At 51.8% G+C, this 21362-nt stretch overlaps 1 protein-coding gene across 5 annotated transcripts in view; it reads left to right on the plus strand.

The window, feature by feature from the left end:
* Positions 1 to 21362, plus strand: part of GCK (glucokinase) — a 55736-nt gene that overhangs the window by 26460 nt on the left and 7914 nt on the right. For 2 of the 5 annotated variants that reach the window (XM_029233209.1, XM_029233208.1), the window contains exons 2-4: positions 18533 to 18695; positions 19277 to 19431; positions 20449 to 20568. In XM_029233209.1, the coding sequence (XP_029089042.1) occupies positions 18587 to 18695; positions 19277 to 19431; positions 20449 to 20568 (384 nt within the window). In that variant the 5' untranslated portion in view covers positions 18533 to 18586. The other 3 variants (XM_029233207.1, XM_029233206.1, XM_029233210.1) reach the window with 3 other exon arrangements.

Raw genomic sequence — 21362 nt, forward strand, 5'->3', positions numbered from 1 at the left:
TGCACGGTCCTTAGGCTGATGTCCCCCCCCAGAGCCCTCGGCGCCAGACATCACACGGGCGGTGCCTTCCCTTCCATCAGCGCTCTGCCCCCACCATGGGAATCAGTGCAAGTCTGCCACCAGTACTGCTTCTGCCACCAGTGACGCTCCTCTCCTCTCGTCAATCCCGCTGCAAACAATCCACTTCCAGAGCCCCACCTCATTTCTAAGACCAGCCTGGCACCAACTTAAGTCCTAGGAGGAGGGTCCCAGAAGGTGTGCGACGAGGCTTCCGGTACCGGTCACTTGTGAGAGAGTGTGCTCAGGTGAGGCCAGGTGCATGGATGTTGGGGTAAGACAGGGTTGGAGGCAGATTCGGATTCAGCAGAAATCAATCCCCAGTCTGATCTCACGGGGAGCTCTGGAGCATGAATGGCGTCGTGAGTCATCCCTCCTGAGGCCGGGCAGCCTCTGCGCTCCTGTACTGGGCAGTCATTGGCTGGGGGTCCCAGTGGGAGGGCCAGGGCTGCCAGATTCAGCAAATAAAAATTCAGAATGCCCAGTTACATTTGAATTTCAGATAAACAACAAATAAATTTTTAATATATGTTCCCAATATTGCGTGACACACTGTATTTTCTCTGCCAATCCCGGAGGCACATAACCTTCCAGGTATTTCTGGGTGGGGTGACTTCACAGACTGAAGACAAGTCTTAGGACAAGGGTCCAGCTGTGAGCTGCTGGCAGCCAATTGGAGCAGCTGGGGAGCAGGTGCAGTGCCCAGCAAAGGGAATCGTGGCAGGTACCAACACCATCTATAACGTGATAGGTTATGCCGTGAGCAGGACCACTGTGTACTCCGTACAAATACAGCCACTGCTGAGTTCTTTAAGAGTTCAGTGATTAGGTAGTTGATGTTTTGAATGCTTTATAGTATGCAAAAATTGTTGGTGGGTTGCTATATATAAAGAGAGTTTTAGTGATATTTGGAGAATGAGATGGAGTGTTTGGATGGGCATCATTTATTTTTCATTTAAAACAAGGAATGTAGGCTCTTGCTCTTGGAAATTAGTTCACCAACATGTTTCCAGAGTGGCTGCAAAGTCATGAGTGTAGTTCAGCCACCAGGGGAATCCACGTGGGGAGAAGCAGCAGACCTAGCTTGACCAGTGGCACCATTAGCCATGGAGTAAGTCAGAGGGTAGAACAGGGCGTTTCCCTCCATCCTTTCAGACACAGCCCCAACTCTGTCTGCAGGTGGTAGGGCCGGAGCGACGGGGGGAGCATGTAGCAGAGCCCCGCATGCCGTTGTCACATGGCCACTGCCAGAACCACAGCCTCTGGGAGGTGACCCAGAAGGGTCAGGGGATCAGGTTCCAGGGAGGCTGGGGGGCCTCTGTTCAATTCCTCCACTCAGGTCTTTTCCCCTGGAGAGCCAGTTGTTAACCACTTTCCGGCAGAGCGCTGGTTTCCATCACCTTGAAGGGAGTAAAGTCCAGCTTCTGCCTCACCTCCTGGGGGCTTTCCTGAGCCACCCTGTTGAGGGTAATTACCTATGGGTGTCCCGCCGTCCCTTGCTTTCCCCTCTCTAGGCTTTCTCACATGCAGCAGAGCCGAATGACTTGTTAGTCCCCACTGTGGCAGTTCGGGTCCATTAGGCTGTACCAGATACCCAACTATCCCTGAGTTCTCTGATAGGGCTCATAATCTCACACAACAAACAGGCCAGAAGTGGTTCTCAGCCCAATACAGTGACACCCTGATGTCAGGCTCTGGGTCAGCTGTGCTGGCTGTTTTCGCCTCCCCCTCATGGCTGCAAGGTGCAGCCACAGCACAAGGGATACCAACAGACCTAGTGAGGCTCCAAATGCAAGAGGGGTGGGCCTTCTGCTGCCACATCTTCCCCAGGTGCCTCCCTCCTGGCAGCTCCAGAAGGGGTGGGCTTTAGGCCAGATGGGGCCATCCCCCAGTGCTGGGCGTGTCGCCACCTGATCCCCAAACAAAACGGAGGGTCCGTGAGCAAGAAAGAAAGGGAACCAGCGGTGGGGGTCAAGAAACAGTGTCTGCCCTCACCCCTAGGAGCAGGCATGAATCACATGTCTGAGGTCAGGTAGGTAGCAAGTGTCCACCAGCTCCCATCTCCTGCTCCAAGTGCCACGAGGGAGCTGGAACGATGACTTCCAGGGTCCTGGCTCCTCGGGGTGGAGAGACCCCGCTGCAGAAGGAGGCTTGAGGAAGGCAGCAGCTCTCTGCACGGGCACCTGTGTCTTTCCACCTCTAATGTGGTTCCCTGACTCTCTTCAACTTCAACTGCTACTCTTCTTTTTTAAATGACGATATAAAATGCATACAGTAAAATTCACCTTTTTAAGTGTACAGTCATGTAACTGCCATCACTGTCGAGATACGGAATCTTCCCATCACCCAACAGATTCCCTCCATCCCGCCTCTTTTTCTTTTTATTAAATTTTTATTGGAGTACAGCTGCTTTACTATGTTGTGTTAGTGTACAGCAAAGTGAATCAGCTATACATATACATAGATCCCCTCTTTTTTGGATTTGCTTCCCATTTAGGTCACCACAGAGCACTGAGTAGAGTTCCCTGTGCTGTACAGTAAGTTCTCATTAGTTATCTATTTTATACATAGTAGTGCATATATGTCAATCCCAATCTTCCAGTTCATCCCACCCTCCCTTCCCCCACTGGTATCCCTACATTTGTTCTCTAAGCCTGTGTCTCTATTTCTGCTTTGCAAATAAGTTCATCAGTACCATTTTTGTAGATTCCACATATAAGCATTAATATACGATATTTATTTTTCTTTCTGACTTACTTCACTCTGTATGACAGTCTCTAGGTCCATCCACATCTCTGCAAATGGCACAATTTCGTTCCTTTTTATAGCTGAGTAATAGTCCATCGTATATATGTACGGCATCTTCTTTATCCAGTCATCTGTTGATGGACATTTAGGTTGCTTCCATGTCTTGGCTATTGTAAATAGTGCTGCAGTGAACATTGGGGTGCATGTGTCTTTTTGCATTATGGTTTCCTCCGGGTATATGCCCAGTAGTGGGATTGCTGGGTCATATGGTAGTTCTATTTGTAGTTTTTTAAGGAACTCCATACTGTTCTCCATAGTGGCTGTATCAATTTACATTCCCATCAGCAGTGTAGGAGGGTTCCCTGTTCTCCACACCCTCCCTAGCATTTATTGTTTGTAGATTTTTTGATGGTGGCCATGCATCCAGCCTCTTGGTGTCAGTCACCTCCTCCACTCCCAGACCCTGGAAACCACTGGTCTGTTTTCTGTCCCTTTGGTTTTGCCTTTTCTATGTAAGTGGGATCATTGAGAATACAGTGTTTTGTGTCTGTCTTCTTTGACTTTGCATCATGCTGTGCACATATCAGCAGTCTGCCAGTCCTTCTTACCTCTCCACAGCGGAGCCGTGGTCCACTGCAGGGATGTGCCATGTGTCCATTTATTCATTCACTAGCTAATAGGCATTTGGGGGGTTTCCAGGTTTGGCTACAATGAATGAAGCTGCTGTGAATATTCAATTACGAGCTTTTGTGTAGACTTGCGTCTTCATTTGGTGGGATAAATATCTAGGAGTGGTGCCAGGTGGCGTCACGTGGCAAGTGTATGTTTAACCTTGGAAGAAACCACCAAACTCTTTTCCAAAGTGGGCTGTACCATTTTCATTCCTAGTATTTGAGGGTTCCAGTAACTTCATGTCCTCCCCAACACTTGCTTTGGCCATCTTTTAACTTCTGTTCGTTCCGGTGGGTGTACAGTGGCAGAGCGCTGTGGTGTTAATTGGCATTTCACTGGTTGACTAATGAGGTACATATTTTCATATGCTTATTGGGCATTCTTTGTGAGGTTTTACAAATTGGGTTATTGGACTTCCTTGGTGGTCCAGTGGTTAAGAGTTCGACTTCCAATGCAGGGGGTGGGGGTTCCATCCCTGGTCAGGGAGCTAAGATCCCACATGCCTCGGGGCCAAATAACCAAAACATAAAACAGAAGCAATATTGTAACAAATTCAACAAAGACTTAAAAAAAATGGTCCAATCAAAAAATGTTAAAAAAAATTGGGTTATTGTCTTCTTATTGAGTTGTAAGAGTTCTTTATATGTTCTGGACACAAGGCATTTTATCAGACATGGTTTTGCCAAAGCGGTGAGAGTAAAGCTACAGGGATCCTATTAGGAACGTGGAAACATGTTTCTATGAACAGGGTTCACAGCCTTCTGCTCCCACTGCTGAACCCTTGGGCAACAGCCCTCACCCATCACTGCAGACTTCCTGTGATGACACCCCAAGCTCGTCTGGGGCTGGATAGCTCAGTGACTAAGAGTCACTGAGACAGAATGCCTGAGTTTGAACCTCATATTTGCAGGGTGATAAGAGTAAGTAACTTACCTTTCTGTGTCTTGATGACTGTACCTGGCACAGCACATAAACAGCCATTATTGTTGCTGTTGTTTGTTGTTGGTATTTTCCCAGCCCCATCCATCCCACCTCTGCCACCTCATCTCCCTTCCCCCTGTCCCCCTGCTCTCATAAACCATCCGGCCTTCCACTGTCTGCAGGATGCAGTTGAACACACAGCCCCAACTTTTGGGCCCCTCACATACTGTCCCTGCCTGCCAATTAAGTCTTATCTACTTATCATCTCATTAAATAAGCATTTATTAAGACTTGTTATGGGCCAGGCCTTGCACTGGACATTTCCATAGCCATATGAAAACAACAGCAGCAACCACAAACAAACAAAAAACCTAGCAGGACCTGGTATTCTTGTTAAGGGAAGTTCTTTGACATCTATTAACATTTCTTCTATTTTTCTCCATCTGGTCAGGTTTTTCTTATCTTCCTGAGTCAATTTTGATAATTCATATTATTTGGAAAATCATCCCTTTTCTCTAGATTTTAAAAATTTATTGAAGCAAGTCTTACACATAACTTTCATAAGACATTTCAAGCTCCTCTTTATCTGTGGTTATGTCTCTTTCTTATCCCCGAAGTTACTTATTGGTGTCTTCTTTTATCCTTGATTAGATGACCAAGTGTTTGCTATTTTATTGGTCTTTTTAAAGATCTGGGTTTGGGATTTCTTAATCAAGTTTACTATTGTTTTTGTTTGCATGCTTTCTGTACAATTTGTTTCTGCTTTTATCATTACTGATTCCTTTATTCTTAGGTTTACTTTATCTTCTCTGTGTTGGGGATTTTAAGACCTTGAGAGGAATGCTTTGCTCATTGATTTTCCATTTATTTTTTTGTGAGTGCCTTTAAGGGCATGAATGTTCCTTTGAGTATTGCTTTGGCTATTACCCATACTTTTTTTTTTTTGGCTGCACTGGGTCTTCATGGTTGGGTCTTAGTTGCTGCATGCAGGCTTTCTGTCGTTGCGGCGAGTGCAGGCTACTTTTCGTTGCGGTGCACAGGCTTCTCATTGCGGTGGCTTCTCTTGTTACGGAGCACAGCCTCTAGGCGCGCGGCCTTCAGTAGCTGTGGCATGCAGGCTTGCGGGCTCTAGAATGCAGGCTCAGTAGGTGTGGCACACAGGCTTAGTTGCTCCGTGGCATGTGGGATCTTCTCAGACCAGGGCTCAAACCTGTGTCCCCTGCATTGGCAGGCAGATTCTCAACCACTGTGCCACCAGGGAAGTCCCTACCCATAATTTTTATTTTCGGTACACTCATGGTTATGCATTTCAAAGGGATCTGTAACCCAACTCAGATTACCTCTTTAGCCCAAATGCCATTTGCAACAGTCTGATTTCCTGGGTGTGCCCTCTGTGCATGTTGTTTCAAGCCACTGTAAGTATCTGTGTTTCTCCAAATGCCTCTGACTTTGTCCTGTTGGCCCCTCTATCTGGAATGTTCTTCTCTGCTGGCCGCTTCCCACTCATGCATTAAGGGCAGCAGGAAGCAGTACTGAGAAATCCTATTCTCCAGAAAACCCCATCAGTCTCCTTCATGTTCCCCCAAGACTCTGTAGCTCTGCCAGTATCAGTCTGTACTTGTTATTTGCTTGTTCCTTCTGCTAGATTGTAAGCTCCTTGAGAACTAAAACCTAGTCATTTTCATAACCTCATACTAAGCACAAATTAGGTGCTTAATAATGTTAAATAAATGAGTGATTCAGTCCCCTCCCAAGCTCTATTTTTGCTCATTGGTGCTATCATTCTGAGTATTAATTAGGGCAAGCTTAATTGCTGTAACCAACACCAAAACAGGAAATGGGTCTACAGAGCCAAATTGTGTTTCTGGCTCATATGATAGTCAATGCAAGTGTGAGCTGCCTGAGAGGTTGTCCTCTACATGGTAATCTAGGAATCCAGGCATCTTACATTTCTTGTCTCCACTGCCTCCTAAAGCTTCCTCCTCATCAGTGTGATGAAGCCCGCAGAAAGGTAAGAAAGAATCTAGAAAAGCCACTCTGTTTGAAAGCCTGGACCAGGAAATGGTAGGCTCACGCAGGCTGGTACATCTCTGAGCAAGAGAGGCTGAGAATACAGAGTGGCTGGCCAGCCATGCACGTGGCGTTGTTATCACAGCGGGCAAAGAGGACATGGATTTTGGCCCACAGCTGGTGATCTCTACCACAGTCCACGGGTACCCTTCTTCTTACACTTAGAATTCACATTCATCCCTCCTCAAAGGTGATGAGCCAAGATCCCACACAGTCCTTGTATCCAGGGGGAGATGCAGGCATCTCCACCAGGTGCAAGTAATGCTGAGCACGGTCCCATCGTCTGGGAAGGAAAGATGAGTCACCATCAATCCTTCCTCCTTCCCTCCAGGACCAGGGGAGTGGGCAGAGTGTCCACAATCCAAATTCCTATTGGGAAAGGGGAAGAATGGAAAACAAAGAAGTGACATCCATAGTGATGATGAAATCTCACCAGGCAGGGACTGGGAAGACCTTGCCCTGGTGGGGACATGTTCCTCCGTAGGACTCCAGTTCTGCCCTCTGGGGGAGACTCTGCAGCCCCAGGGCCCACCCTTTGGGAGATTCTTCTTTGACCACTATCCTCTATGATGTAATACCCTTTCACAGCCTACTTCTTTCTGATAAAGTTTGGGGGCCCAAGGATTATCTTGTGGCTTAAGCAATCAAAAGGTTTTTCAGGGCTTCCCTGGTGGCACAGTGGTTGAGAGGCCGCCTGCCGACGCAGGGGACACGGGTTCGTGCCCCGGTCCGGGAAGATCCCACGTGCCGTGGAGCGGCTGGGCCCGTGAGCCATGGCCGCTGAGCCTGTGTGTCCGGAGCCTGTGCTTTGCAACGGGAGAGGCCACAACAGTGAGAGGCCCGCATACTGCAAAAAAAAAAAAAGCTTTTTCAGGCCAAGTTCATGGGGGGGTTAGCAATACAATTCCTCAGAAACTTAGGGCATCGCATCTATTTGCTAATAGACAAATGGTGGCAGTAACTACAACCAAAATCTCTCTCCTCGACATGGTTTTTATGTTGTCTTTCTTCTTAGTCCCTATTCCCCTCTTAGTGGCATCCAAAACAACAGATCACAGTGAGAATTAGTCTTTGCCACAGGGCTGAGACCTGTTGTTTACAGAAATGACTGAACGGGCCTTCTCAAAGCCTTCTTCAGGCTTATGTCCAGTTTGGGGCAATCCAGAAGTAGATTTCCCTCACCCTATTCATAAGCCATATCACATCCATGTAGTGTGCAGGGCGCCTGCTGGTAAACATTGTTGAAAGAATGAGTGAAGGTGCAAGGGTGATTGAGTGGTGATTCCATTTGGGGCAGTAAAAAACTTGCTTTTACCATAAAAATAAAGAGCTTGTTAGTATTCTCTCTTTTATTATTGTGGCAAAACATGTAAAACATTAAATTAGCCATTTTAACCACTTTTGAAGTGTACAATTCAGTGGCATTAATTACGTTCACAATATTGTACAACTATCATCACTTTTTCCAAAACCTTTTCATCATCCCAGGCAGAAAACTCAGTAACTCCCCATTCCTCCCCACCGTTCCCTAGGTAGCAACTATTCTACTTCCTGTCTCTATGAATTTGCCTATTTTGATTTTTTTTTTTTTTTTTTTTGGCGGTACGCGGGCCTCTTACCGTTGTGGCCTCTCCCGCCGCAGAGCACAGGCTCCGGACGCGCAGGCTCAGCGGCCATGGCTCACGGGCCCAGCCGCTCCGCGGCATGTGGGATCCTCCCGGACCGGGGCACGAACCCGCGTCCCCTGCATCGGCAGGCGGACTCTCAACCACTGCGCCACCAGGGAAGCCCCTATTTTGATATTTTATGTAAACAGAATCATACAGTATTTGTCATTTTGTGTCTGGCTTATTTCACTTAGCATAATGTTTTCAACATCCATCCATGTTGTAGTGTATCAGAACTTCATTCCTTTTTATGGCTGAATAATATCCCAGTATATTTAATAATACTTTTCTTTCATCCATTCATCTGTTAATGGAAAGTTAGATTGTTCCCACCTTTTGGCCACTGTGAATAATGCTACTATGAAGATTAGCATACAAGTATATTTTTTAGTCCCTATTTTTAATGCTTTGGGGAATATACTTTAAATACTTTAGGAAATTGTTAAGCCATTATTTCTTCAAATACTTTTTCTGCCTCCTTCCATCTCTTTTCTCGTCGTGGAACTCCTACAATTCTTACGTTGGAATGCTTTATGGTGTCCCACAGGTCTCTCAGGTTCTGCTTATTTTACTTCATTCTTTTTTCTGCTGGGCAGATTGGATAAGTTCAACTGCCTCATCTTCTTGTTCACTGACTCTTTCTTCTGCCTGCTCAAAACAGCCCTCTAGCATTTTCTTTTTCTTTTTTCTTTTTTTCATTTTAGCTATTGTACTTTTCAGCTCCAGAGTTTCTGTTTGGTTCCTTTCTATAATTTAAATTCTAGGGAATTGTCATTCCCTGTTTTTTCATACACTGTTCTTCTAATTTCCTTTAGTTCTTTATCCATGGTTTCCTTTAGCTCATTGAGCATGTTTCACTTAAGTTTTTTGACTGGTAATTCCAATGTTGATTTAATGTGTTTGACTAGTAAATTCCAGTGTTCAGGTTTTCTCAGGGATAGTTTCTATTGATTTTTTTTTTTTCCTGTGAATGAGCCGTATTTTCCTGTTTCTTTGGATGCTTTCTAATTTTTTGTTGAGTGCTATATTGTGGTAACTCTGGAAGTCAGATTCTCTCCCTCTGTAAAGATTGGTTTTGTTGCTTGTTGAGGACTGCAGTTGTTCATTTGTATAGTGACTTATTCAAACTACTTTTTTTTTTTTTTTTGGCAAAATCTGTATTTCTTGTTGTATATGTTCACTGAAGTTTCTGTTCTGATTTCTCTGCAGTCACCCTGTGACCTGACAGAGAAATCCTTAAATGTCTGGATCCAAAAAACAAAACAATACAAAAAAATTTAAACTGTTATGTATGTCTCTTTAACTCTTCTGGTAAATGCCACCAGGGAGGCTGCTGCAGCCTGCGGAGGATGAAACAAAGGCAAGCTCTGTACTGAGCCCTCAGGGAACCACCAGATCAACCAAAATACACAGCCCAAGGTCCTGACTGCCCAAGGAACACGGGTGCCATTCCCATGGCCATGGTGGGGAATGGGGCTGGTAGCTGGTTTGTGTCCACTACTCACTTACAAGCCATCAGCAAACTCTCCTTTCATCAAGCACTCCCCTGGTTGCTATAAGTGTCCAATCAGGTTTATTTTGATCATTTTTTTCTAGTGTAGTGGTTGTTTTGGTGGAGAGACTCATCTCTGGAACTTCCTACTCCACCATTTTCTGTGATGGCATCCTCTTTCCAGACAATAAGCTTCATTGATTTACTGTGGGAGTGGCATCCAAGAGGCTGTGCCACCTGTCTGTCTCCTTAGAACACCAAAATAATCAGCAGGCATGGGGGTGGGGGTTTGGATTAGGACCTGCTATAGATCTAGAGCTTTGGACGGCCTGTATTCTAAACTCTGACCCAGGGGCTAAAGCATCCTTTGGTAGTAAAAATAACTACAAATTATTGAACAACTTGTATTGCCAAGAGTCTTATCTACATTATCCCATTGAATCTCCTCAATAGCCCTGTGAGGTAGGTAAGTCGTTACCTCCACTTTACTGGTGAGGAAGCTGAGGCCCAGAAACTAAGGGACTTGCCCAAGTCCTACGGCCAGTGAACTGCAGTTTTCAGACTCAGGCTGGCGACCCCGTGTTCCTGTGTCACCCCAGCGTTATCCTGCCTTCCTTGCAGGGGTCCTGGATGGTCCCACAGCCTGCCTCCCCCTCCCCAACCAGTGTGCAGGACACTCCCTGTTCCTCACCCACCCTCTTCCCCTACCCCTCCCGTGGCCACAGCCTTTAGGCGTCCCCCTGAAACCCGGCCCCAGGCCTCCAGGCCCACCTGCCGTCAGAGGCTGCACCATGCCATGCAGACCTTGGTGGCGGCTGCTGTCCCCAGCCCCACCAGCTGACGCTGAGGCCTCTGAACATCTCCAGCATGGAAGCAGCTCCAGAGGCTGCTTCTGGACCCTCAGCATGTGCTTGGCCCTGAAGGAGCCCTCCCCCTCTAGTCAGGAAGACTAATCTTCCAGTACACCTGGAGTCAGGCTGGGCTGTAGGCAAATCCTGGCCAAGTCACTAATGGCTGTGGTATCTTGGAACTCCCTTAACTCCCACGGGCCTCAGTTTCCCCACATTTAAAATGACTGCCCTGGGCTTGCAGGCCAGTTGTGATCCACATAAGCATCTAGCACAGCAGCCAGCACGTGGAAGCCACTGGGTACTCACCAGCTGTGGTTATCATGACCCCAGCCCACTCTGCTGTCTCTTATCTCCTCTCCCCGTTGCCTCTATCCCTGACATGGCCACATTGCCTGACACCCTCTCACCACCAGGCCCCTGGCCTGCCCTTACACAAGGGCACAGCGAGTCTCCAGTCAACCCTGCTGTAGGCAAACACGTGCAACACCATGCTGACCTCCAGGCCCCATTGCTTCAGGTCAGGGAGTGCCCACACTGTTGCCCAGCTGGTGCCGAGGGCCGTCAGGCCATTGGGGAGGGGCTGGCATCTCCAGATCCCAGCCCCACTTTCTTTCCCACTGGAATATGGGGGCCGGCAATTTGACACATTTAACTCTGAGCCCGCATCCTTCAGAGTCTGGGCATCAGAGCCTCTGTGCAAAAATAGCAGATAAGGCCCAAACTTTTTATTTTTTAACCTGATTTTAAACCAGTACTCCATTAATACACATTCATTGCAGAAAAACTTAGGACATACAGATAAGCAAAGAGGAAAATTAAGTCACTCATATTTCCATTATCAAGATAACTACTATTACCATTTTTCTGTATTTCCTCCCATGTGTATATTACATATAATATACATATACATGACAAAAACGAATCATGCTATATTTTATAACTGTTTTTTCTATTTGTCTTCTATTGCTATGTAAAAAACTACCTCGAAATTTAGTGGCTTGAAAAAACAAACCTTTATTATCTCACACTGTCTCTGTGGGTCAGGAGTCCAGGAGTGGCTCAGCTAGGGTGCTCTGGCTTGGTGTCTCTCCTGAGGTTTTAGTCAAAATGTTCCCTGGGGTGGCATCACCCAAAGGCTCGATGGTGGCTGTTGCATTGGCTCCCAAGGTGGCTCGCTCACCTGCCTGGCAAGTTGGAGATGCCCATTGTCAGGAGGTCTCAGTTTTTCTCAGTGGACCTCCCAGTACAACCTGAATGTCCTCATGATCTGGTGCTGGCTTCCCCCAGAGTAAAGAATCCAATAGAGAGAAAAGCAGAAGCCTCAAAGTCTTTGATGGCCTAGCCTCACAAGTCACACTCTGTCATTTCTGCAATAGCTTATTAGTAACATAGGCCAGACCTATTCAGCATGGATGGAGCCTACCCGGGGGGTTGAATGCAAGACATGGGGCTCATTGGAGGCCCTTTTGGAGGGTAGCCACCACATTCTCTTTAAACAGGATGTCGTGAGCATCTTTCCATGCCAATAGAGGCAGATCAGTCTTACCATTATAAATGACTGCATATAAATGTAGCATAATTTATTTAGACAATTTCCTAAGGTTGGGTGTGAGGATTATGTCCCATTTTTGGATCCTAGAAAGAGTAACCTGGAACATCCATCTCCGAATTTGTCAGATTATTTCCTAGAGATAAATTACAAAGAAAATTAAATCATGCCTGTCAGTCAGCTCCTTGAGCAACCGAGAGATGTGGGTACCAGCTGGGACATAGAGAAAAGTCCCTCTGGCCCTGCTCTCAGATGCCCACATCCCTCCCCCTGTTGAGTCGGGAGCTCATTATCTGCTGAGACACCCTAGCCCATTGTTGTGCAGCTCTGGGTGTTTCGGGGGAAGTCTAAGCAGAAACCACATTCACTCAACCTCCTCAGGACAACCCTCCTTGAGATACTGAAGACTCTAATTATGTCCTGGGCATCCCTCTGGAGCCATTGTCTCTGAGGCCCTCCCTCTCCTGGCCCCTCTTCTCTGGACAGGTCTATCCCTTGCTGCAGGGATCCTTGACCCCAGCCCAGTGTTGACCCTCTGGGGTCACTCCCTCACCTAAACAGGAAGCAGTGAGACAGGGCAGACCTCTTGTGGTGGGAGCACAGGAGAGCTGGCACGATGCATGAGAGTCTGGCTCCGGAGGATTAACTAGTATGGGGAAGTGGGGCTGTTGGACGCCTTCCTTCCTGCCCTCACAGGTGCTGGGGAATGCAAGGAGGCGGCCCCAGGGAAGGGCTCTGGTGAGGGGTGCTTGCTGGTCAAAGTGCAAGCCAGAGAGGACACTGGAAGTCCAGCAAACAAGAAAGGGTCCCACTGATCTCTGCCCAGCCCTGTCCTCTCCCACGTCCCAGAGGACAGAGCTGGAGGATTTTGATCGTCTTCTCAGGTGCTATGTGCCTAGACCAAGAGAAGAGCAGCTGCTTCTTGGCCTGGCTGGTGCAGAAGGCCCCCAACTCCAAACCCAGGGGTGAGCCCTGCCCACCCTGTGCAAACAGCGGCTCAGAGCCAGGGGCTGGGGGGACAGTGATCTGTCACATGTGGGTTTGGTGAAGCCCTTGGGGCTCTATTTTGGGAAGGGGATCAATCATGTCAGGGGCTTCCTCAGGGATGACCACACTGGCCATTGGTGGGAGAGCCTGGCATCCTGTCAGGCTACCACTCCCCAGCCCCGCCCACTCCCGAGCTCTTGCTCGTTTTAGCAGGGCTCGGCAGCTTCTGGCAGGTCCAGGCAGGACAGGTTCACTCCCGGGCAAGGAGCAGGGAGTGGGGAAGGGGGGGTGGCTCTCAGAGCGACCTCTGGCCTGGATTTTGCAGACCCAAAACCCAAGGATGACCTTCCCAGCCTTCTGAGGCAGGTTTTGACGATTTACAGTTGAAGACCCCTGATGAAAACAAGCATTTTCTACTTGGTGGGGGCAGATGGCCCTGGGTGGGGGTGGGGCCAGTCATCAGGGTGGTGCCCGCCTCCATCTGCTCCCCCTCACTTCCCCACCCCTCCCCTCCCCACCCCACCTCCTGGCCCCACATACCACCATCCCTCACCCCCACCCTCCAGTCCTGCCTCTGCCCAGGGCCTGAGCCTGGCTCTCAATGACCCAACCGAGGTCTTTCGTGAAAACCCCCCCCCCCTTAACCAATCCTGCCAACCGATCCTGACTGGCCACACGGCAGGGCTCTGAGGGCTCAGGAGAGGAGCGGCCCAGGAGGTCCCTGCCCTCTGCAGCCCTGCTTCACGAGGAGCCTGCCTTGCTCAGGGCCTCAGGCCTGGCCTCCCAGCCAGCAGCCTGTCTCCCCTCCCAAGTACAGGACAGGCCCCAGGTGAAAATTAGCCAGGGATCCCCGTGGTCCAAGACCAAGCCCAGACCCTTCGACCTGCATGGGGCCAGCCCCTCAGCAGCCCCGCCCTGTCTGCCCGGCTCTGCAACGTGCTTTCCTGACCTGAGCAGCGTGATGACTGCCGCCCTGGCACATCCAAGGACTGGAGCGCATATAGAACGGTTCTGCCCCCTCCGCAGAAACTCTGGGCAATGAATCCCCACCCTGGTGGGCTGAAGGCATGGGGCACCACCCCACAGCCCTCTCCTCGTGGCCCTTATCACCCCTCACTCCAGGCAGGCCTCGTCTGCCCTTTTGGCCCTGTCTGACCCGGTGGCGGTAGGCTGAGTCTTTCAACAGCCAGCTGCTGAACGCTCTCTGCAGAAGCCCTGGGCGGCCTGCGCGGGTGGGCCTCAGACTCCCGGCCTGCAGCCCGGCCCTGCGCCTCCGCAGACAGGAGTGTCTCTACCTCCCCGCAAACCTACCTTTTGGCGCCTCAGAGAGATGGCGATGGAGGCCACAAGGAGCTGGGTCCAGACAGCTTTGAATCTGGTAAGGGTCACCCCAAAGCCAGGGCAAGTGGTCCCCAGGGCCACGGCTGGGGCAGGTTCTTCCTGTGTGGGTAGGGCAAGTGGTTTGGTAGAGTGGAGGTTAGGGGGAGCTCTGGACCCCTTGGAAGGAGGCGCAGAGGTGCGGAGGCTAAGAGGCAGCTGGTCCCTCCCGATACCCACTGTCCAGCTTCTCCAGGAGGGGTCTCCAGGGACGGCGTCTTCTACGGGACTTGTTCCTGGGGCTGACAGTGCTAGGCTGTCCCCTGTGCTCTGGCCTCACTATTCAACTGCTACTTGGCATCCATCTCCCCTTGGCTAACAGACACGCCAACGTGCCTGCAGAGACCAGGCGGATTTCCCCAGCCCAACCCACCCCTTCTCAGTCTGCAGAACATCCCCTCCTAGCGCTCAGCCATCAGTATGAGGACAGTCCTTAAGGACACGGGTCTGGACAAGGCCATGGGCTGTACAGGTTGGAAGCAAAGTAGGAGGGGCCAAGCTGGTTGGGCAGGGATGACGAGGGCTGGTGGGGCTCGGCTGGGGACACCTGCCCCATTTATGCCGCAGTCAGTGTTTTGGGACCCTGCCCCAAGGGCTCAGGAAAGATGGCAGGACATCCTGTGGGGCTTGTATTTGACAGATGAGGAGACAGGGAAAGGTCTGAGAGGGCTTCCCACACCTGCACAGCAGTGGATGGGCCCCAGAGGGCCAAGGCATGGGGCCCCTGGGCAAACGCTGGGTGCGCTGTGGGCTCCAGAACCCATCCCAGTGTCCTGGAGGGCAGTATGAGCCCTGCGTGGGTCCAGCTGCAGCCATGGGATGGCTGTGTACACACAGTGGGTGACCCTGGGCCAGTTGCCGCATACTCCTGGGGAAGTGTGTCCCCAACCTGCCAGCTTCAGACCCTCCTGGAGAATCCCAGGAGAGCCAGGATGGGAGGACCCCGGAGAGCCAGGGGGCACTGGGCAGTCTGGCTCTTCTCCTGCAAAGCCCCGGGCCAGGGCACCAGAAGCCGGAGTCCTGGGGGGCTGTGGCACTGTCAGATGGTGGCAATGGCCCTGCCTGGAGAGTAAGAGAGTTGCTCAGGGAGGAGACCCCCTCCCACCATGTTTGGGTGCAGCCGTGAGCCCTGATGCTGTGTCCTGTGACCTCCTGGTGAGCAGGCAGGGGAGCAGCTATGGGGGCAGGGCTGGGGGGACAGGCTCTGTCTGTGCTTTGTTCTTCTGTGACCTGGGGAGGACAGGTGGCTTCTTGGGGTTCCTCAAGCAGCACCCCGCAGTTCCTACGCTGCTCGGCAAGACCTTTAAGCCAGCTTGCACGGACACCCAGCCTGCGCTCAGGGAGGGGCTGGGCAGCCCAGCGGGGTAGGGAGGGGAGGTGGGCTCAGAGCCAGCACCTGGGTTCAAAGCCAGCTCTGAGCATCTAGATCTGTGGCCTTGGAAAGGAAGTGGAGATAATAAAATGCTTGGGTTCCAGGGGGATTAAGCGTAAGGGAGAACTGGGGATGCCCCAAACGGGGCCTGGTGCACAGTGCCTGCTTCTGGGGATGTTTCCACAGGGTCTGTGAGGCAGGCCTCTGCCCCGTGACTTGAACCCAACTGGCATCCGCCTAGACACGCAGCCTTGGGGGTAAGGTCGGAGTGCCTCCTCTCAGGGTTGCAGGCTAACTGTGGTGTCTGCAGGCCCCAATGCACCCGAGAAAGGGGCTCGCACCCACCATGGAGGACGCTCCCCACGGCCACAGGGGAGGGTTTCTGGAGGCCCGTGTGAGCCTGTGGCCGCCTGGAGTGTTGGACTGCAGCCATGGAACCTTCCAGCACCCTTCCCAAACTCTGCCCACATGGGCCTGGACACAGAGGGTGAAGCCATTGGGTCACAGCCCCTCATGAGTCCAGGCTCGAGGCCGCTGGCTGGGCTGCCATGACGGAGAGGGAGGGGATGGAGCCCAGTGGGGCCTGCGGGCTGGACCTCTGCAGGATCAGCATCGCTTTTGTTAAGAGCCGTGATGTCTTACAGTTCTGTTTTGGGAGAGATGCCGGGCAGCCTCTTGAGGACTTCTGACAGCGGCCCTCGCGTGCATGGCTTTGGGTGCTGGCCTCACTCTGTGTGCTGGCTGCAAGTGGCTGCATCTAGAAGATGAGTGGATGCCAGCCCCGCCCCTGAGCTGTGTCAAGGATGAAAGAAAGGCAGCTTGTGTAGTGCACTCACCTCAGAGCCTGGCGTATTGGAGGGATTCAGCAAATGTTAATGTTACTGTTCCTTCCTGGCGCATTTTACTTGAAAGTGTGTGAAAGAAACAGAGACGAGGCCAGGCTGTAGGCATGGGTCTCTGAGGACAGCCTGGATTGTTTCACAGAGCGTGAGGGCATCTCTGGGGGTATGTCCTGCCAGGACGGCCTTGGGGTGGGCTGCACCCTCACCCCATCTGGGGCTGTAGCTCACCCCAGAGCTGCAGAATGGCTTAGCAAATACTGGTGTTTGACTCTGTGTGTCTTGTCGTAGACTTTGTCAGCCCCATCCCTTTGTGACCTTCCCTGGGTTTAAATTCTAAGTGTGAGGTCTTGGTAAGAGAATTCGCTCCTAAGTAAGGATCTGTATGCATTAGGAATGCTTTGGGCTGCAGGAAACTAAAGACCTGACTGACTGTGGCCTTAAGTGATTAGTATCTATTCCCACAACAGGCACTTGGAGGTGGCTGGGTCCAGGGTTGGCTCAGCACATCAGTGATGTCATCAGGGCTGGGCTCACTCTGTCTCTCTTCTCTGCCATCTATAATATGCTAACAGCCTTTTCTCTTCAGCCTTGTCTCCTCGTGGTTCAGGATAGCTGCTGCAGTGCCTGTCAACACACCCTCATACAGCTATGTTCACAAAGTTAAGAGATGCACTGACCTTCCCAGAAGGCCCCCCTCCTGCTAAAATCAGGCTTCCCTTCACCTGACACTGGCCAGAACTGGGCCACATGGCCATCTCTAAACCAAGTCACCAGCAAAAGGGGATAAGATAGCTGGGCGTGGCTTAGCCCAGTCACGGGCTGTCCCCTGCGCCTAGGAAGGGGCTGTCTTCCTTTGATGTGATAGCTCCCCAGGCCCCCAACAAAATGTGGGCTCTAAAAACTGAGGAAGAAGGGGCAAGCAGCTCTGTTGTCTCCTGATTGGAATTCAGAGCATCTCCACCCCCCGAGCTTACATAGAAAACTACCAGCGAGAGAGTAGGAGTTTTTTGAAGAGTGGACCCACGGCTTTTATTCGAGTAGCCTCCCTTTCCTTGTTGGTCCAAATATGTAGGGAATCAAAGTGGTCTTCTCTCCATGAACACGTGCTGTTGTGCAAAAGGGAAAGGGCAGCCACACCACGGTCCACACGCAAGGTCAGAGCAGGGTCCCTGCTTCCGGGGCACTAGTGGGCATGGGCACGGTGTTTAAGCCCAATGTCATGCCACCATGAAGGGATGAGCAAGCGGCCACTCCCTTAGAGGGTGCAGGAGGAGAACCCAACCCAGGCCGTCCACACTCACGGGAATGGTGGTATTGAATCTGAGCTTTGTGTACCAGCCTCCCTCCTGTCAATGTATAGGGACCTCTCCTCCCTCTGAGGGCCTCAGCGCCTTCCAGGCTATGGACTGCCATGCTTTGGTCCACCAGACACCTCTAACTAACTTTCACCTCTAAGTAGTGTGTCTTGACCATCACTTATGAACATGTGTACGCACTGGCCCACTAACTCCCTTAGCATAGATTCCTAGAGCTATAATGACCGGATCTTTTAGACAGTAACGCCAGCTGCCCATCGCCCTCCAGGCGGGCTCCTCCAGCCCGTGTCTCACTCACTCTCCTGGTTAGCACCTCCCTCCTCCCCTGGATCAGGGGTACAAAGGGAGGTGCCATGTCTGCCCTCTGCCCCTCACCCTCCAACACGCCCCAAGCTGCATTTGTTTGGAAACTGGCGTTGGAACTTGCTGTCTTCATTTTTCAACTGGTTGTAACTGTGGTAGTTTGAAATGATGGGCCATCCTGGACCCAGGGTCAGGAGGCAAAAGGAGACCGTCGGTGTGTGGGGGAAACACACACTCTGTGGTCCCCCTTCCCCATACTGCACAGCCCCTCGTCCGCCCAGCTGTTCCCCATCTCCCTCCCTGTGCAGGTGGAACAGATCCTGGCGGAGTTCCAGCTGCAGGAGGAGGACTTGAAGAAGGTGATGAGGCGGATGCAGAAGGAGATGGACCGAGGCCTGAGGCTGGAGACACACGAGGAGGCCAGTGTGAAGATGCTGCCCACCTACGTGCGCTCTACCCCGGAAGGCTCAGGTACAGCGGTCCAGGGTGGGGCAGGGATGGGACTCACATGGGAACCATCAGGTCCTCATCCAGAGGTGGCTCTCCCCTGGCCCCAGCAGGGAGAAGTGCCCCAGGCCCTTCCTAACAGCCCTGACTGTCCCCAGCAGCCCCGAGTCAGCTCCCCAAAATGCTGTGCCCCAGACACCAGCCAGGTCTCACCCTCTGCTCCGCTGGCCCAGTCCTGGGGCCTTCAGGCTCACTCTGGCCTCAGGAAACTGGCTCTCTTCATCTCACAATGAGAAACTGGTTTCCCACAGTCATTCGGGGGACTCCCAGCCCAATCCTGAGTCTGGGCCATTTTTCTAGGTCTTCAGGTGGGCCCTGGGCTGGGGGCAACTTCAGCCCAAGACAAGGGATTCCTGCTCCCTTCCCCAGTTCGCCTTTGCCCTTTCCACAGTTTATCCTGGGGTCCCCCAGATGTCTGGCATCGGGGGCCCCTCGTCCAGCTCTTCTGGTCCCCCCACCATGCCTTCCCCTCCTCCTCTCCCAGTCTTGGGGGCTCCTGCCCAGCGGTGCCCATGAGACTGATGTGCTTCTCTCTGTGGCTGCAGAAGTCGGGGACTTCCTCTCCCTGGACCTGGGCGGCACCAACTTCAGGGTGATGCTTGTGAAGGTGGGGGAAGGGGAGGAGGGACAGTGGAGTGTGAAAACCAAGCACCAGATGTACTCCATCCCCGAGGACGCCATGACGGGCACTGCTGAGATGGTGAGCAGCTCGGGCTAGGGCTTGGGGGGCCAGAGACCTCGGTCAGGACCACCCAGGATCTCGGAGCATGGCTAGTCCTGGTGGGAGGGCCCACCTGTCCACCAGGGGCAGGCGGAGCTGTGGGCCCAGCCTCAGGGGACCCTGCTGCAGGAGGAGGAGGGAGCTGAGAGGCTTAGGTGGATGGCCACTGGGTACGGCCCCGGAAGGTTGCACCCCTGCCCAGTTTCCCAGAAGGATCTGGAACAAGGCAGGGCAGCCAAGAGAACACGCTGGTCCAACAGGCTCGCAGCCCATCGTTCTATCTCCACCCCACATGTCGCCCTCACCCTCCACCAGCGTGGATGCCAAGTGGCATGACTGCAATGCTAATATCTGACCACGGGGAGGACTCGGGAAGGACCACAGAAGTAGGATGAGCCCTGGGCGGAGGTGGGGAGCAGCCAGAGCCAATCCCCGCGAGGGGCAGGGCTTCAAGGTAGGAGGCCAGCGGCCGCCTGGTCCTTGCCGCAGCCCCGCATGCCGTGGGTCTGGGCGTGGAGCAACGCTGGCGCCCACCAGGGAGCTCGGTCAATCAGCAGGGCACTCTGTAACGCCCAGGTCTGTGGATAGGCCTTTGTGAATGGGGTGGCAGCTGGTCCTCGCAGGCCCAGGGCTGGGGTGGCCCGAACACTTGGAGGCAACAAAGCATACTCTATGCTGGAGTCAGAAATCGTAGTTATCGCCAGGGATGTGCCTCTGTCCAAAGCCTGAGACTGGACTCCACTGGGTCCAGCCGGGAGGGCCAGGCTAACAGAGCACAGCTGGGCTAGGGACCAACCCCGTCGTCCTGGCGTTGCCCTGTCCCGAGGGCTGCTGTCAGCGGGACTGTGGCATGGAGCGGGGCTCAGGGCCTGAGTCCCGACAAGCAGTGCGGAGGCCACGCTCTCCTGGGGCCCTATGGCTCAGCAAGGGCTGAGGAGCGCCTCGGCAGGAGGCTCGCCGCTGCCGCTGATGGCCTCCTCGGCGTGCATCCTGCAGCTCTTTGACTACATCTCTGAGTGCATCTCCGACTTCCTGGACAAGCATCAGATGAAGCACAAGAAGCTGCCCTTGGGCTTCACCTTCTCCTTTCCTGTGAGGCACGAAGACATCGACAAGGTGGGACCAGGTGTAGCGTGGGTGGGGGGAGGTGGGCGGATGGACGGACAGACACCCCAGAGAAAGGCACCCGTGAACTCTGCCCTGCGCTGCCTTCAAATGCAGCTCCCATTGTTGGGAAAGAGCCTTGGATTCAAACTGCCTCCATCACTTACCTCTCGTGAGACTCTGGGAAATGATCGTATTAGCTGATTCTTACTGTTTGCCTCCCACAACCCTATGAGGCGTGCGTATCACCCCCATTACAGGTTAGGAAAGTGAGGTGTAGCAACTTGCCCATGGTGGGAAGTGGCGGTGCTGCGGCTCAAACTCAGGCAAACAGGCTCCAACACACCTGTGTGTCACCTCTATGCTGTACCGCTGCCTGTGGCAGAGGTGGCAATGTGCCGGGGCTGAGGGTCTACCCTGCCTTCCAGCTGGCAAGTTAGCCTGTCACAGTTACACGCACACACACACGTACATGTAAATTACACACACACACACCAGTTATGCACGCTCACATAGACGTGTAAATTATACGTATGTATGCACATAAATTATACATGTGAATTGTGCACATAAATGTATGCACTTCACATATTTAAATTATACACATGCATGCACTCATGTCGATTATACGTACATATAAACACATAAATTGTACATGCATATTTTATGCATACATAAATTATACATACACATATATACACAGGCCAGTTATATATTCATATATACCTACACATGCCAATCATACATACATATATACATGTAAATTATACATATCAAGTGTACATACATATAAACGTGTAAATTAC

This window comes from Monodon monoceros, unplaced genomic scaffold, assembly GCF_005190385.1.
Source record: "Monodon monoceros isolate NGI ecotype Baffin Bay Population unplaced genomic scaffold, NGI_Narwhal_1 Super_Scaffold_2, whole genome shotgun sequence".
NCBI classification, from domain to species: domain Eukaryota; kingdom Metazoa; phylum Chordata; class Mammalia; order Artiodactyla; family Monodontidae; genus Monodon; species Monodon monoceros.